The sequence below is a fragment of the Hemiscyllium ocellatum genome, chromosome 42 (assembly GCF_020745735.1).
Source record: "Hemiscyllium ocellatum isolate sHemOce1 chromosome 42, sHemOce1.pat.X.cur, whole genome shotgun sequence".
Taxonomy (NCBI): Eukaryota; Metazoa; Chordata; class Chondrichthyes; order Orectolobiformes; family Hemiscylliidae; genus Hemiscyllium; species Hemiscyllium ocellatum.
In genome coordinates, this window is record NC_083442.1 from 30,232,265 (window position 1) to 30,247,502 (window position 15,238).

Here is a 15,238-nt window from a genome sequence, read left to right on the forward strand (position 1 = left end):
CTAAGCGCGCCTTTCACTTTCTCTCATACAAGTGGCAGTGTCTGTGTGAGACAATTTCAGTCTAATATTGCCAGTTAAGTCTTTCAGTGCGATTCCATATTTGCTCCTGAGTTTAAAAAAATATATGTAAACACAGTTCGCAAATTAAATGCAACAAATCCCAGGGATTTATACGAGTCACAATCGAATAAACTCACATCTGGGCGCTTTTTCCTCAAGTTAAACGGTAACAATCACTGAAATTGCCATTATGATGCAAATCACAGCCACCCAACACGAAGATGCGGTTGCAAATACAGTTTAATGGCAGAACTTTTTTGGGGGATAGGGTACAATAACCTTTTCTGTATTACTCTGAACACCTACATCTGCAAAGATTTTTTTTCTTCCCTCCTCTGTGCTGTTGATATTTTTGTTTGGTTAACGCAAAGTCTAATGGTGCGATTTCTTATTTGCCGGCACTGGAATACTGAGCAATTTAGGAAATGCTGCTTGCCAACTATAAAAAGAAGAAATTAAATCCATGCAAGTCGTGTTCCTGCAGCGACACTCTGACCAATGTAACAAACAAAAAGAAATGGTTACAGCCGCTTTCCAATCCTCTGATGGAATTGATACTTTTTTTGCTGGAACCAATGAGAGCCCGAGGCTCAGCCCAGCCCTTCATTGTTGCGTCGTCCGTCACGTGACTCAGATCCCCCTGCGTCCTGGCGTCACGGGGACGTCGATGGGAATGGGGAGGGGGAGAGAGGGAATGAGAAAGGGGGAGGGGAATTTCTCAACGTGCAGTCCAACAGTTAACCCCAAATATTTGTTATCAGACATCCCGACAGCTCGCAGCTGATCTTTCACCGCAGTTTTAACACTTCTGTTGGTAGGGACCGGTTCTTCTCTGGGTCTGCATGGTGGATATTATTTGCAACACACCTTTTCTTGGTGCTATGGGGGATCATTGCAAAAGTAAGTAAATTTCTAGCAGAAGGAAAAGAAAATCTGCATTTATTTATTCAGTTGGACTTGTTTCTCCTGCAAATGATAGTGTCGGTGGTCGCTGAAACGTCCAGCGGATGTTTGAGCGTCCAGGTACCCACTGCTCACCTTTTCTTCTCGTTGTCTAGATACAAGTCTAACGTGAAGCACAAAGTGCAACCGATTTGTTTCCAAGGTAATGCTCAGTCCATGTTTTGTCCTGTCAGAGAAGCACGGAGTTGCCATGTGTGTAGGCTGTGGGAGCCAGATCCATGACCAGTTCATCCTGCGGGTCTCCCCCGACTTGGAGTGGCATGCCGCCTGTCTGAAGTGCGCCGAGTGCAGTCAGTACCTGGACGAAACTTGCACTTGTTTTGTGAGGGACGGCAAGACTTACTGCAAAAGGGATTACATTAGGTGAGGCAAGAACAAAAGCTTGTGTCTTTGAGGGGAGGGGGGGGGGAAATCCTAACAGGGAAGAAATCAAAAAGAAAACACAAATCGAATGGCTAAATGGTCCATTCAGATGGTTCTGGAAGTCCCAGTCAAGCGACTGGATTGCAATCTCATGAAACAAGCGCCAGTTCAGAGATTAAATCAGTGATTCCATTTTCTCTGGTAAATCTCAGCTGAAATGTTATTTTATTTAGTGACGGGTTTCAATTCATTTTGGGGTTAGCTATTGACAATGTGGAGGGAAAAAAAAACATGTTGTTATCAAACAAATGTCTCAGACGCTGAAGGGAAGTTAAATCCAAATTAAAGTGTGTTTTGAATTTGCTCTCCCCCTCTTCCGTGCAGGTTGTTCGGTACCAAGTGTGCCAAGTGCAATCTGAATTTCAACAAGAGCGACTTTGTGATGAAGGCCCGGAGCCGTGTCTATCACATCGACTGTTTCCGCTGCGTCGCCTGTAGCAGGCAGCTCATTCCCGGCGATGAGTTCGCCCTCAGGGACGATGAGCTGTTCTGCCGGGCCGATCACGACGTGGTTGAGAGGGCCTCGGCTGGGGGCGGCCCTCTCAGTCCTGTCCCGAGCAGCAGATCCCTCCAGATGGCAGGTAAGAGAGAAGGAACCAGCTGCAGGCAGGCGGGAGCTCCAGCCCTCAATGTAATATGCACATTTTTCAATTAGCCAAATAGCAATATTTGAAGGGAGGGGGAGTGTATAGGCAACTCGACAATACTTCAGCATAAATATATCCAGCCCATGTCTATCACGCTGTTCCAGCTGTATCCGGACTTAATGCTAACTATATTCGGGATCCGTGTGTCAATTTAAAAATGTAGTATTTAACAACTGTGCTGGCGTTTATGGTCTCCCATTATAATATCTGAATCGATCCTTCATTTCTCCCCGCTCTTTCAGTCCAAATATTTTTGCACTGGATTCTATCAATATCACGGCCTGGAGGAAACTGCCGCAGAAACTAGTGTGCAAAAATTGACATAAAATGTTTGAAATGTATTGTTCTCACACTGGGTCATTTTCAGCGGCGTTTACTTTCCATTTTTTTTGCAAATCCCAATCAAACTTAAAACGAGGAGTTTATACAATGATCTAATTCCGTATGCTATATCTTTCAGCTGAACGTTTTGTAAACAGAGCTGCGTGATTGTGAGATACTTATACACACGTCGAAAGAGAATTGGATTTCAGCCTCAAAATTTTGTATATATGTTTGTGTATATCATTGATAAATATAACAAATTCAGTTGGTTTAAGATTTGGGATAATGTGGAAATAAATTACCGAGGGTGCTGGAAATCTGAGCTTTTGGGCTTGGGTCTGACATCAAGTTTTGCCGGCTGACTGTTCTCAGTATCTTTAACCAGACAAGTAATATATTGGAGAGCAATCAAACTAATAAGGCGCAGTAGCTTTAGTTTAATCGCTGTGTAGGACTAAAAAAAACGACGGTCCCGTGTGTCAATAGAGATGGGAATGGGTGAAAATTTCATTGTAAAATATCCCCCCCCTTTCGTTTTCAGGTCTATTTTGAAACAGAGACATTTAACTTAAATAGCAGAATTCGAATTAAAATCTACTTACGAAAGGGAGCACTTAACATAAGCTTTCTCCTCATGGGTTTTACAGAGGATTTGGTTTTAGAAGCAAGAGGGGTGGGGGAGAGATGTTATGTGTGTGTGTCTGTGTGTGTGTATGTCTTGTCTATATTTTTTTTTGGTGTGTATTTTTCTTTTAAACTGCTGCCACGCAGCGGAACCCATTTCGGCTCGGCAGCCGCCCCTGAGGCCTCATGTTCACAAGCAACAAGAGAAGACAACGCGGGTACGGACGGTTCTGAACGAGAAGCAACTGCACACATTACGGACCTGCTATGCAGCTAACCCCAGGCCGGACGCTCTGATGAAGGAGCAGCTGGTGGAAATGACCGGCCTCAGTCCCAGGGTCATCCGGGTTTGGTTTCAAAACAAACGCTGTAAGGATAAGAAGAAAATCAACCTCATGAAACAGATTCAGCAACAGCAACACAGTGACAAAACTGTGAGTAAACCGTCGCCTCAGCTTCACTGAACACACACACAATTAATTTTCATACTTTAAGAATATCTTTAGAAATTGCAGATGCGGAGGGCAGATGGTACCAGTAACATAATCAGCAAATAAACATGCTATCTTAAATATTATATAATGGGGCTGTGTTTCCGGATGTCACAATAAGACAGAACAGAGTTGCTTCAACTAAAATAGTTTTCAAACGTTCAAATCAAACGTCTCGCGCGATCAGGATCTAATCCATGGAAGTTCACCGCATTGTTTTCCGTTGGCAGTGGTTTTGTTGGAATTTTTTTCAAGTCATAAAATGTTTAGAATAGCTGAAATATCCCAGAATAAATTGAAAACGTTTGTTGATAGCCGTAAAGTAGGATTTTTTTGGACAAAATGTTCTACTTTATGATATAGGAGAGAGGGAGATTTGAGCTCAGCCTAACTCCTGGTTGAAAGATGCAAGGGGCGAAGGTTCACATGTCTATGTTCAAACGAGTTTAAAGGTAATTGTGTACTGGCCCAAGGAAGAAGTCAACGAGATCTTCGATACAGTGTAGACACAGAGCTTACAGGAAGTCAAGGGTTTGACTGGAGTTGGTGTGTGTGTGTGTGAGAGAGAGAGAGGGTGAGGACGGGGTTTGTGTCATACACGGAGTGGTGGGGGCTAGGGCTGGGGGTGGGTAGAGTATAGTGTATTGTGTCAGTACATCCAAGATTGTCTTTAGTAATCCCAAAGCCCTTGTGGCAAAGATTACAGTGTCTGATACTGGCAGCTGGGTGGCTTAGTTATTGGAGCTGCCTTTAGCCCGGGGAGGGGAGCTTCATTTCTCCCTGATGAAGCGAAAACAGCAGGGGGGAAAAAATCACAACTTCCCAGCCACTGAAGCTTCAGCCGAGGAAGAGTTCACCAATCGGGGGCTCTCTGGACTTGAGTTGCACATCTTGTTACATTAGCTTTATTAATGTGTAGGTTCATGTGGGGATTTACACGAGGACCACAGAATGAGCTAACAATGGTACATTTCTAATACTGTATAATAGTCATGGAGCAACGGGAAGAGAGGAATTGGTGATCGAGCTGGGAGCAGGAGGACATGGTGGGGCAGCTAGATAATGTGCCTGGTAATGGAAGATGGAAGCATCTGAGAGAATCTCTTTTTCTCTCTCTCTCTCTCTGCAGTCTCGCTATTTCCACGTTCTAGCAAAGGCAGTTGGTTAGGGTTAGTGCGGGGTAGATGCTTTCATTAGAAATAAACGGTTTGTTTAGACTGGCCGGTAACTGGCCGAGTTGGAGAGGGGCCGTTGTTTCTCCTTCTGTAACGCGCGGTTATGAGGAATAATCATTCCGTTGTTCCGGTCTCGCCCTGTGTCCGCTGGACGCTTGCATCCGAACTTAGAAATTCCCTTCTCCTGGTTGTGAATGATCCATATTTCAGAGCAGTGCTTTCGGACGGTACTACCGGCGGAGACCGCTTTCTGTGCAGGCAGAGAGCTATGTTTATGTTTCACAACAATATAACAGGACAATCTAACGCCCCATTGTTTATATACCAGTCCAATCAATGTAGAATTTAACCCGCGTATTTCCGGGAGATGCTTATTTTATTTTAAGTTGTATATAAAGCTGACAATTGTAAGCGCACTGTAACTGCCGCGGGAGGCGGTTTGTTGGTTAAACAGGCCAGTAGCTATTTTCAAACTCTCTGATTAGCGCTTTTGTTCAGAAATGACACCACAAATGATTCAGAATACCACTCCCCCCCGCCCCCAAGTCTTGTATTAAATTGAGTCTGATGAATTATTTCGCTGATCTGCTGCATACCAGCCGCTCTGACGCTCACCGTGAGACTGGAAGATGGAATAATTTACCATAAACCTCCTCGCTTCCCCACTCCCACCCCGTCACTCCCCTACCCTCACTCCCCACTACCACCCCGTCACTCCCCTACCCTCACTCCCCACTACCACCCCGTCTCTCCCCTCACCCTCACTCCCCACTCCCACCCCGTCTCTCCCCTACCCTCACTCCCCACTCCCACCCCGTCACTCCCCTACCCTCACTCCCCACTACCACCCCGTCTCTCCCCTCATTCCCACTCCCCACTACCAACCCGTCTCTCCCCTCACCCCCACTCTCAACAGAGTCTGCAAGGTCTGACGGGGACGCCGATGGTAGCGGGGAGCCCCATCCGACACGATGTCCAGGGTAACGCGGTGGAAGTGCAGTCCTACCAAGCGCCCTGGAAAGCGCTCAGTGAGTTTGCACTTCAGAGTGAACTGGATCAGCCGGCCTTCCAGCAGCTGGTGAGTGGGGGAGAGGGCGGTGGGCGGGAGGGAGGGAGTGGGGTAACCGGCCTAAGAGCCCCGACACGAGTCGGCATAACGTCGCTTGTTTAGTGTTGAGGAACTCCCATTGTTTTCTCAGTGGCTGGGAAATGGGGTTAGGTCCGGCTAAAATGTAGATGTATTAGAAGTTACATCTGGCTTACAGTGTCGTCTTCCCCAACCGTGTGAAGTTAGCGGCTGAGCTAGGTTATAAATACAACCGTAAGGTCCATTTATGAAGCGGCTTAAGTATGAAACATCCCAGGGCTACACCGGAGAACTAAAGCAGCGTTAGGAAAGGAGGTATTCAACCAGAGAGGTAAGCACTGGCTGCAAGTGAGATGGCAGTACCAGGAAAGGTAACTGTGAAAGTAACTATGAAAAACGAACAGCGACATTGATCGAAATAAACAGGCTTTGGAAGAAAACAAAAATCGTTTTTTCTCAAATGTTGAGATGGCGCCCCTTCAACATTCTGACACGTGACTCCAAAATCTAGGGGAGCAATTCAGGGGAGACCTGACTGTCGGCGGGATTTGTTGGAGACCCCGCTCTCTGAGAATAACTCCGTGTATTTTTTACGACCCGTTCAGGTGTGCTTTTTGAGATGAGCCCAGAGACAGAAACTGCATCCCGGTGCTCGGTGAGGGAGGGGCCCACTGGCCTCCTGCTGGTTCGATCCAGACTCACCGAAATAGCGACATTGTGGAGTGCAATTTCACAGAGTCCCCAGACCCCAACCCACTGGAGTCCAGCGCATTGACATCATCATGTCCTGGGTTGAATAATAGGCCACCTCTCAATGCGCACTGCCCTAGAAACACTCATTTGGAAGAATCATACCAGCACTACGAGAGATTGACCCTGCCCGTATTCTCTCTTGTACACTGAGGGCACCGGGAGCTGGACTCAGTCCTCATTAGATACAAGCTGTTGGGCACGATGGGTTAGAGTTAGTGCATTGTGTGTTTGGTAGGATGACAACTGCTCATCAACAACAAGAAAGTGGCATATACCACGCACAAACTTCCCCAGCAATGTACAATCATATACAGTCAATCGTGTAATAGCATCGTGTACAGATCTGTTCAGATAATAGTGTATAGATTGCAAGTTCAGCATTTATCTGAATAATTCTTTTTAAGAAACTGCAAATGCTGGAGATCTGAAGCAAACAATAACAGAGAGAGCTCAGCAGGTCCTGGCATATATATCCCATGAAGAAGGGTCTCGGGACTCAAAACGTCACCTCTGTTCCTCTCTCCACAGATGCTGCCAGATCTGCTGAGCTTCTCCAGCACTTTCTGGTTTTTTGTTTGTTTGTTTTGTATCTGAACAAAACTAATCAACATTTTAACTTTAAACCTGCAACAAGCAAAGAGCATTCGTTTGTAGAGTATCTCCCTTTTCCTTAAGTCCCTGGATCTCCAAAGTGCTTGACAGCCGGGGAATTCCTTCTAGGTTCACACTACTGCCAAATTATGTCCAGCGATCTTCCGCTGAGAGATGGGCGGCCAATCCCTTTATTTTCGTAGTTTTTAGTTCCTATCCCCAGCTAACGAGGAGGAACGCTCTGATTCGTTTCCTTCCGAGTGTTGATTAGATGCGTGTGAGCGCTCAGTTTAACACAATCTCCAAAAGGAGGCAGCGCAGTACTCCTTCCGTGCCCTGGAGTGTCGGCCTACATGGTGGACCTGAGCCTGCAGTAGAAAGTTACTTATCAGCGACTTGGATTCCAAATTTGTGCGAGCTCGCAAGTGCAATTAAATAGGGCAATCCTGCAGTTGGCCCGAGATTTGAGCTCCTCTAAAACCTGCACAATAACACAGTAACTCGCCTCATATTACATGAAAGAACCAGGAATTGCTGCACTTCCAAGACAAAATTAGAGTTTGATAATTCTAGTCTATCTGCTAGCTTATTGTTCAATGTTGTTATCATGGCGTCTTTGGTTTTGAAAATTAATTTTTAAAATGTGAAGTGTCTATCCTTCAAATATGACCTATTTTGGAGACATAAAAAAATCTAAAAACAGTCTTTTTACACTCTGGGTGTCCTCCCTTCCTTAAACAAATATTTATTTCCTTCGCCGTGTCTCAGTTTCTCTGCCTATATTAACATTGAGGCTCTTACTAGTTCGATTGCGTTTGGCTCGTCAATTCAAACGGCTTAGTTAAGGAAGCGTACAGTTGTTCACTTAGGCCTCAGGTCCCTTCCTGTTGCGCTGACAGGAACATCCATCGCAAAAGCTCGGAGGTGGTAAAGGCAAGAACACCTTTGACCAACAGCGGGCAAAGTGTAGCGCAATATTGGACTCCTGCACCGAGCTCCAATCCATACAACATTTTCCTCATGACAAGATGACGCTTCAGGGAGTGTTGCTGTTTGGGGAATAATTTATCAAGTAATAGAGAGCAGGGTGAGAGTCCGATTTCATTCCGTTTCAGCAACAGGAGGAATTAGGAACCAGGAGGAGGTTCCTAGAGAGAGTCCTTCATTTCGGATAATAGGATCATAGAATGCAGACCATTGAGTCTGTAGCACCAAAAATACAGTATGACCCGCTTTCCCGCAGCAAGCCCATAGCCTTTGAATGTACTAACACTTCAAGTGTTCATCCGAGTCCTGGACTTTTAAAGTGATTTGGAGATGCCGGTGTTGGGCTGGGTATTCAAAGTTAAAAAATCAAACAACAACAAGTTACTGTCCAACAGGTTTAATTGGAAGCACTAGCTTTCGGAGCGCTGCTCTTTCATCAGGTGGTTGTGGAGTAAACCTGATGAAGGAGCATCGCTCCGAAAGCTAGTGCTTCCGATTAAACCTGTTGGACTCTAACCTGGTGTTGTGCGATTTTTAACTTTGTACTTTTTAAAGGTTGTGAGATTTCTCGCCTCAACTCCCGTCCCAGGCAGCGCATTCCAGATCCCCATCACCTTCTGAATGAAAAGGGTTTTTTCTCAAAGCCCCGCTAAATCCTTTGTAAAAATGCTCCCTTATTATTGATCTATGCTGCCAACTATTGGCCCATCCACAGTGGGTTAGTTAACCATAAATGAATGATGCCTTTGCTCATTTCACTTGGGTGGGTTTGAGTTGAAAAGAATAGTCAGTGCCCAGGCCTATCGATTGGCTTCCGTGCTGTTAAATGATCACAAGCTGAGTTTTACTGTAGAACCTAATGAGTGTTAATTGTATCACTTGTGAATTTAAAACACTCCGCTCTAACAAAGGGAAATGGTCCGTTCAGAACCATTTAAATATAGCTCAATAATCGCTGCTCTCCTTGTTAAACTACCTGTGTACATTCGCTGTTTATTTTTATTGAAACACGTGTTGTATGATTTACAAGCCACAGGAATGAAAGAACTCTGTTTGTATTTTTCTCTCCATCCGTCCCCCTCCCAACTCCCCCAACCCACCCACACTCTCTGTGGGCCCCGCAGGTAACTTTTTCAGAATCCGGCTCTCTGCCCAACTCCTCCGGAAGTGACGTGACTTCTCTGTCCTCTCAGCTGCCGGACACCCCGAACAGCATGGTGTCAAGTCCGGTGGAGACGTGAGGTGTGAGGCTGGGACCATGGCAGAGCCGGCCACCGCATGACCCCGAAAATCCCGCATGATCAAAGCGCTGCTCCGAGCAACACAACTCTCCCTCGCTACCGGTTTTATATCTATCTCAGAATATATTAAAAAAATATATCACAGAGACTTGAGGTGACTGCCAAAAAAGAAACAAAATGCACTTGGGAAGTTTTCTGAACAAAAACTGCCACCACAGAACTTGTCCTTGAATATCTACTCGTTGTAAATAGATTTCCAAGGAAGCCAAATTCTTTATTCCGGAGATGGAGAGAGATGATTACCGCCTGGGGATTCTGCTCCAACGGGCAAGGACTGAAAAATGATTTTTCTTTTGTTTTAAAAAAAGCACGTGCTTCCATATCAGATCGAAAATGTTGCATCTCACATGATTTCTCCAAGTCAACACTCGCAGAGTTCACCTTTCAACGTGAAAGTTACCAAATTCATTCCAGACAGTAATCCCGCCTCGCCTCTCTTTCTGTTATGTTCGCTGAGAGAGAAAGCAATCTCTGGAGAGAGAGAGAAAAAAAGGTTTACCGTAAGGAAGCTCTTGTTTTTTTTTAAACACACGAGTTGTAAAGTATGTATGTACCAATCTGGGCCGGCGACAGACGATGTGAACCTCTTAAAGGGACGAAGTAAGTTATTGCTATTTATTGTAAGAGTCACAGTTGATACTGAGATTAAATATTTGATCTTAATAAAGAGAAAGGTATCAGTTCTGCAATGGATCTGTTCTATAAAATGCGCTCGAGGTTTTTTTTAGTAGCTCCTGGTTCTGAAAGGGAGCGTCTCCAGCGCTGTTTTCAACTTCAAACTTCAAGCAGGAAGTATTAGGAATAACGGGGGCGGCGAGGGGACAGATTGAAATGTATCGACTTGTCAGATCCAGGTCTAGGATATCCAGGGAGGCTCTGCATTACTGTAGTCCGATATTGTGGGCTACAAGGGACAGGGAACCGCTACTTGGAGACGGAGAGGCCACATTCCAGTAATATTCCATTGATAAATGAGACAACAGGGGGAAAAAGATTTCAGTCACAGTCTCTTTCTTACGAGGCCAGATGTTAACGTTTTGAAATCGGACGATTAGTTTTGTCTTTAAGAAAGAATCACCCGATAGTTTTCAGGAAGAAATCGTAGAAATCTACCTCAGGGCGATTTGAACGGGGACCTGAGTAAATGTGCACAGCTCCCAGGCTTGTCACATAAACTCACTAATACATGGCAGTGTGGTCAATGACAGTGAGACCTGACTTCAGTGTATACATAGATATTAAAACACATAGGAAACCCCGGCCACAAAATACAGGCGAATATTGCAGTTCTATGGAATGTGAAATTAAGAACCAAATTGTATGGCGAATATATCCTTTATACGGTCAATCAGAAACGACAAACAGCTGAGCAGAGATTGAGAAATGGAAGTGTGATTTCCTGGAAAATATTTATCTACGTATATTTATACCCAAGGATATAAATTACCGAGCAGCGAGTGACAGCTCAGTGGGGTCAATGCGATACTCCAGTTCTGGACCGACAGAGATTCGCCCTTTAGTATCAGCTCAGCGTCATTAATATGCTGAGATTAATGATGGGGAAGGGGAGGCGTGTGAAGGGAATAAAGGGAACCAAATACCACACACACGGAGCAAAACTAGCAGAGGCTGCCAAGCAGTCCAGTGGGGGATATCAGTCATATCAATAATTATACAGCTACCAGTATGCAAGTATGTATTTATAACCAGATCTGTTCGGACAGATGTTTGCAAATGTTATTAGATAGATAGACAGACAGACAGAGACTGACAGACTGTATACTGATTAGATCTGATTTTGATTCACTCACTCCATTTGGGAGCGAATGTTCCATTGAATTGGATGAGAATGTTCCTGGTTGTGGAAGTAGTTGAGGTTGGGCTCTTTTGGAATGCTGTGCTTGAATGAGAAGGAAGCGGGGGTCAGATGCCCCCTTTGTGTAGATCTCACGTTCATTGAAAACAGACCTGTCTCCCAGTAAATGCCTGGTCGGGCGGGAAGGGTCAAAATGAGAAACAATTCTTCTCAAACCTGACACCGGATTTAATTGTTCACTTTCAATTCGGGTCTTCGATAAACGTGCAGTAAATATACTAGTATTCGAAAGGATTCCTTTGATTTGATTAATCCCAATATTGCAGCTTGAATTTCGTGGAGAACAGTGCCTGCCCGTATTTTACAATGTTACCTCCCAGTATTTAACACTTTGGGTTGTTTATGCCTTACCTTGGGTTCTGGGGAAATTTAATGGGACTTCAGTCTCTACACCTTGTAATTTGAAGAACCTACTTTTTTTTATTACTGTTGTTTTAATAACAGAAATACGATATATTATATAACGAGCTGTTTATTAAGAATTGAGGACACAGGCTTCTCAAATACCACCCGTCTATGATTGACACAGTCATATAACTTTCTAATTAGCTGAGACATAGGACCCTAATAATTCTAAACATGACAAAAATATCATACAAGCTGACGCGGCGACAGAATTGCTTTGTTTTTTTGGCATATTTCAGACTGAGCGCGCCTCCGGCTACACGATTTATTGCCACTTAACAGGGAGTTAAATTCCACAAGGGAACGAATCACCTAGAATTTTTCAACCCTCCGAATTTGAAGAGTACCAAACTGAGATTTCATTTAACTCCCCCTCCTTCCCTACTGAAATGGCAAATCCCCTTGGCCGGCCCCACAATCTAGGACACTCAGGCGGGTGCTCCAGCCTGTCTTCAGTGTTGGTGAATCTCTCGATAATATTTCTAATGCGATCCCACTTTTTTAGACAATGCGAGGGGGTCTTTCACCAACCAGACGGGATACTCGATTCGATATGTCGGTCAAAGCGGGAAGCTTTTAAACGCGAGCAATCAGTATTCAGTAGCAGCAGAGAAACAGTCTGTGAGGAGATTTGAGGAAAGGTTTGCAAACTCTCACAGCGTGGCTCCGGGCGGCGTAAACTGCTCAAACTTGGCAATGATTGTGACAGAAACCAGCACAAACCTAGCTCGGAGAGCACACTCCGTGATCCGCCGGGTAATTTCCTAGGCGCCGCTTTTTTTTAAAACCATGAACTGTTCTCCCAGATGGCGGAGTCTCGGTTTCCTTCAGCCCAGTTACAAATGTAACAGAGGGAGTTTGCAGGGACACGTGGGGCTTCCGGGACCGGCTGAAATAAAGTGTAAAACGCGTTCAGTTCTCTCTGTGTGAGCCCTGGCGATAATGAAGACTCGCTGTATAGAATCTCTGCGATTTGTGTAAAATTGAGCTAACGCGCAGTCTAATTCCTCAGTAACTTACCGCCTTTCAGCTTGCCTGTGAGCGCCTGTTTTTATCTATGAGACATTATAAAACCCACAGAAACTTTAACGCATTTATTCCCATTCTGAAGGAGCGTCTATCAGAGACAGTGTCGCCTTCAACAAACGGTCCAGATGATGATTTCCCCTCAATTAAAAAAGAGTGGGATTTGGAACAAGTCTCCGCAGATGTAGTAAACTGCTGAGTTTGTGCAGCTAATCTATTTGAATAATGTGACATCTTCGAAAATATTGTGACATATGATGTCTTCTCTATTTATTATAAATCTATACATTACGAGAGGGCGACATGCAACACCCCCTTGCTAATAAACAGCATATCTAAAAAGACCCGGAGAGAATTTGTGACCGATAATAAATTGTCTCGAGCATAATAGAGCGAGCAATATTTAGGGAACGGGGTGAATGGCCTGGGTATTAAATGCCCTTCTGTAGAGAGCTGCTCTGTATCAGTTTCCAATCATAGCAAAATGCTGCGGACCTGGAGATCTCAAACAAGGACAGAAAGTGCTGGAGAAACTCAGCAGGTCTGGCAGCATCAGTGGGGGGGTGGGGGTGGGGGAGGGAAGAATTAACGTTTCGAGTCTGAATGACGTGGACGAGTTGGACTGAAGGGTCTGTTTCCAAGCTGTTCATCTCTCTGACCCTTCACGTAAATCACGGCAGATTCTCGCCTTGATCACAGCGGGTCAATGTCCCACATGCATTGCCAGGTTCTCACTAAAGCTGCAATGTTGCATTTCGAGGGGGGAGGGGATCTAAGAATAAGCTTCATCACTAAAATCTAAACATCTCCTGATAATTTCTGGCAGATACTTGATTGTAAAAAAAGTATGAAATAATGAAAAAGGGAAACCGATAGTTTAGAACTTTGAGAACCCGAGATCCCTCAGTATTTGGGACACCCTCCATCGATACAACTATTTATTTATTTCTCCAATTGAGTGCTTGTGTACTTGTGATCAACTCTCATCAACGTCTTTTTGATTTCCGGTGTGTTTCTCTGTAAACTCGTAAATTCCATTTTTCTGCGTGTGTGTGTGTGTGTGAAAGAGAGAGCTTCTGTACTTGTGACTTGGTCGTCTGTGGAGTTTGACTTGTTAAATGTAAGTCTAGACAAAGTAAAACGATTGGCGGCTTCTTATCTCTTTCTGGCATCACCTGCAAACGATACATTGAATCAGAACCAGAACAAAACACCCTCTGTTAGCAGAGGGTGCCACCGAGCCAGCCTAGCGTGCCCTGGTTTATTTTGCTTTGAGAGAGAGAGAAAGAGAGATGTGCAAGTCCAACTCTTTCCTGGAAGGGACTCTTGCTGCTGATATTGACCGCCGGAGAATTCCAGCGCAGCCCATTGCCCCTGGACACGGGCTGACCCGGTCAGCCCTGTCAAAGCTTCAAAGTTTGACATTTTAAACTTCAGCAATTTGTTCGCCAGGGTCAGGGCTGAGATGAGAAAGCGGGCAGTAACGATTAAGACACCTGAACTCGGGAGATTTCTGTCATACTGCCCTTGTAACTCACCGCCTTTCACTGGCTTGCCGGCAAACTTGCAACGAAATTCAGATCTGTATTACCAGTCAGTTAAATCCCTCCTCCAATCTCTAATTGTGTATGTGTATTTTTACAGCACACACTGTGATTGTCAGTTTCCTAAACTGGCCCGGGGTAATTCACCGCTTAAACTTAAAGTGACTTGAAATTGACCGAAAATGCCCCTTACTCAGGTCATCTTACAAACTAACAAGACTGTTCGGTTTAATAGTATTTTGCAGAGGTAACTGGGAGTAAACCACACACAGTTTAAACAAACCCTCCTAAGATAAGGCATCTATTCAAGACAAACATGTTTCAGATTGCGGCGTATCCGCTGAAAGTTCTGTCCTGCGCCTGTACAGTGAACCACCGAGGCTGTTTAATGTCAATTATCCCGAATGGTGGAAAAATAAATAATTTGTGATTACGTTTAACTAAACATCGGATATTTGAGGCTGGTGATTTTTGGAATCTCAATCTGAATATATGGCTTTACTAATCTGACGTGTTTGACTGAAGGAATGGATAGAATTTACAATAGAGAGACAGGCCATTCGGGCCCTCAGACACGCCTTCCCGTTCCCTCGTGTATTTTCCTATCTTCTACTTAAACGCATCTTCTCAGTTGACCTTCGCTACGCTGTGTGGGATTTTCATATCCACGGAGAACGGCGGATTTGGTATCCCATTTAATCCCGGGATGTCCTCCAACACCGGGATAGCCCTAGCACATGACGGTCCGAGTGAGATGCCAGATACACGGGTGTTTAGAGGGCATAGGTTTCGGGTGAGAGGGGAAAGATATAGAAGAGACTTAAGGGGCAACTTTTTCACACAGAGGGTGGTACGTGTATGGAATGAGCTGCCAGAGGATGTGGTGGAGGCTGGTACAATTGCAACATTTAAAAGGCATCTGGATGGGTATATGAATAGGAAGGGTTTGGAGGGATATGGG

General features: G+C 44.8%; 1 protein-coding gene across 1 annotated transcript; it reads left to right on the top strand.

The window, feature by feature from the left end:
- Positions 1–883: 883 nt before the first annotated feature.
- isl2a (ISL LIM homeobox 2a) lies at positions 884–10,017 on the top strand. Its single transcript, XM_060853744.1, has 6 exons — positions 884–960; positions 1,197–1,386; positions 1,771–2,027; positions 3,189–3,475; positions 5,624–5,785; positions 9,250–10,017. The coding sequence occupies exons 1-6, from the start codon at positions 903–905 to the stop codon at positions 9,364–9,366; spliced, it is 1,071 nt and encodes a 356-aa protein (XP_060709727.1). The 5' UTR covers positions 884–902; the 3' UTR covers positions 9,367–10,017.
- Positions 10,018–15,238: the final 5,221 nt, after the last annotated feature.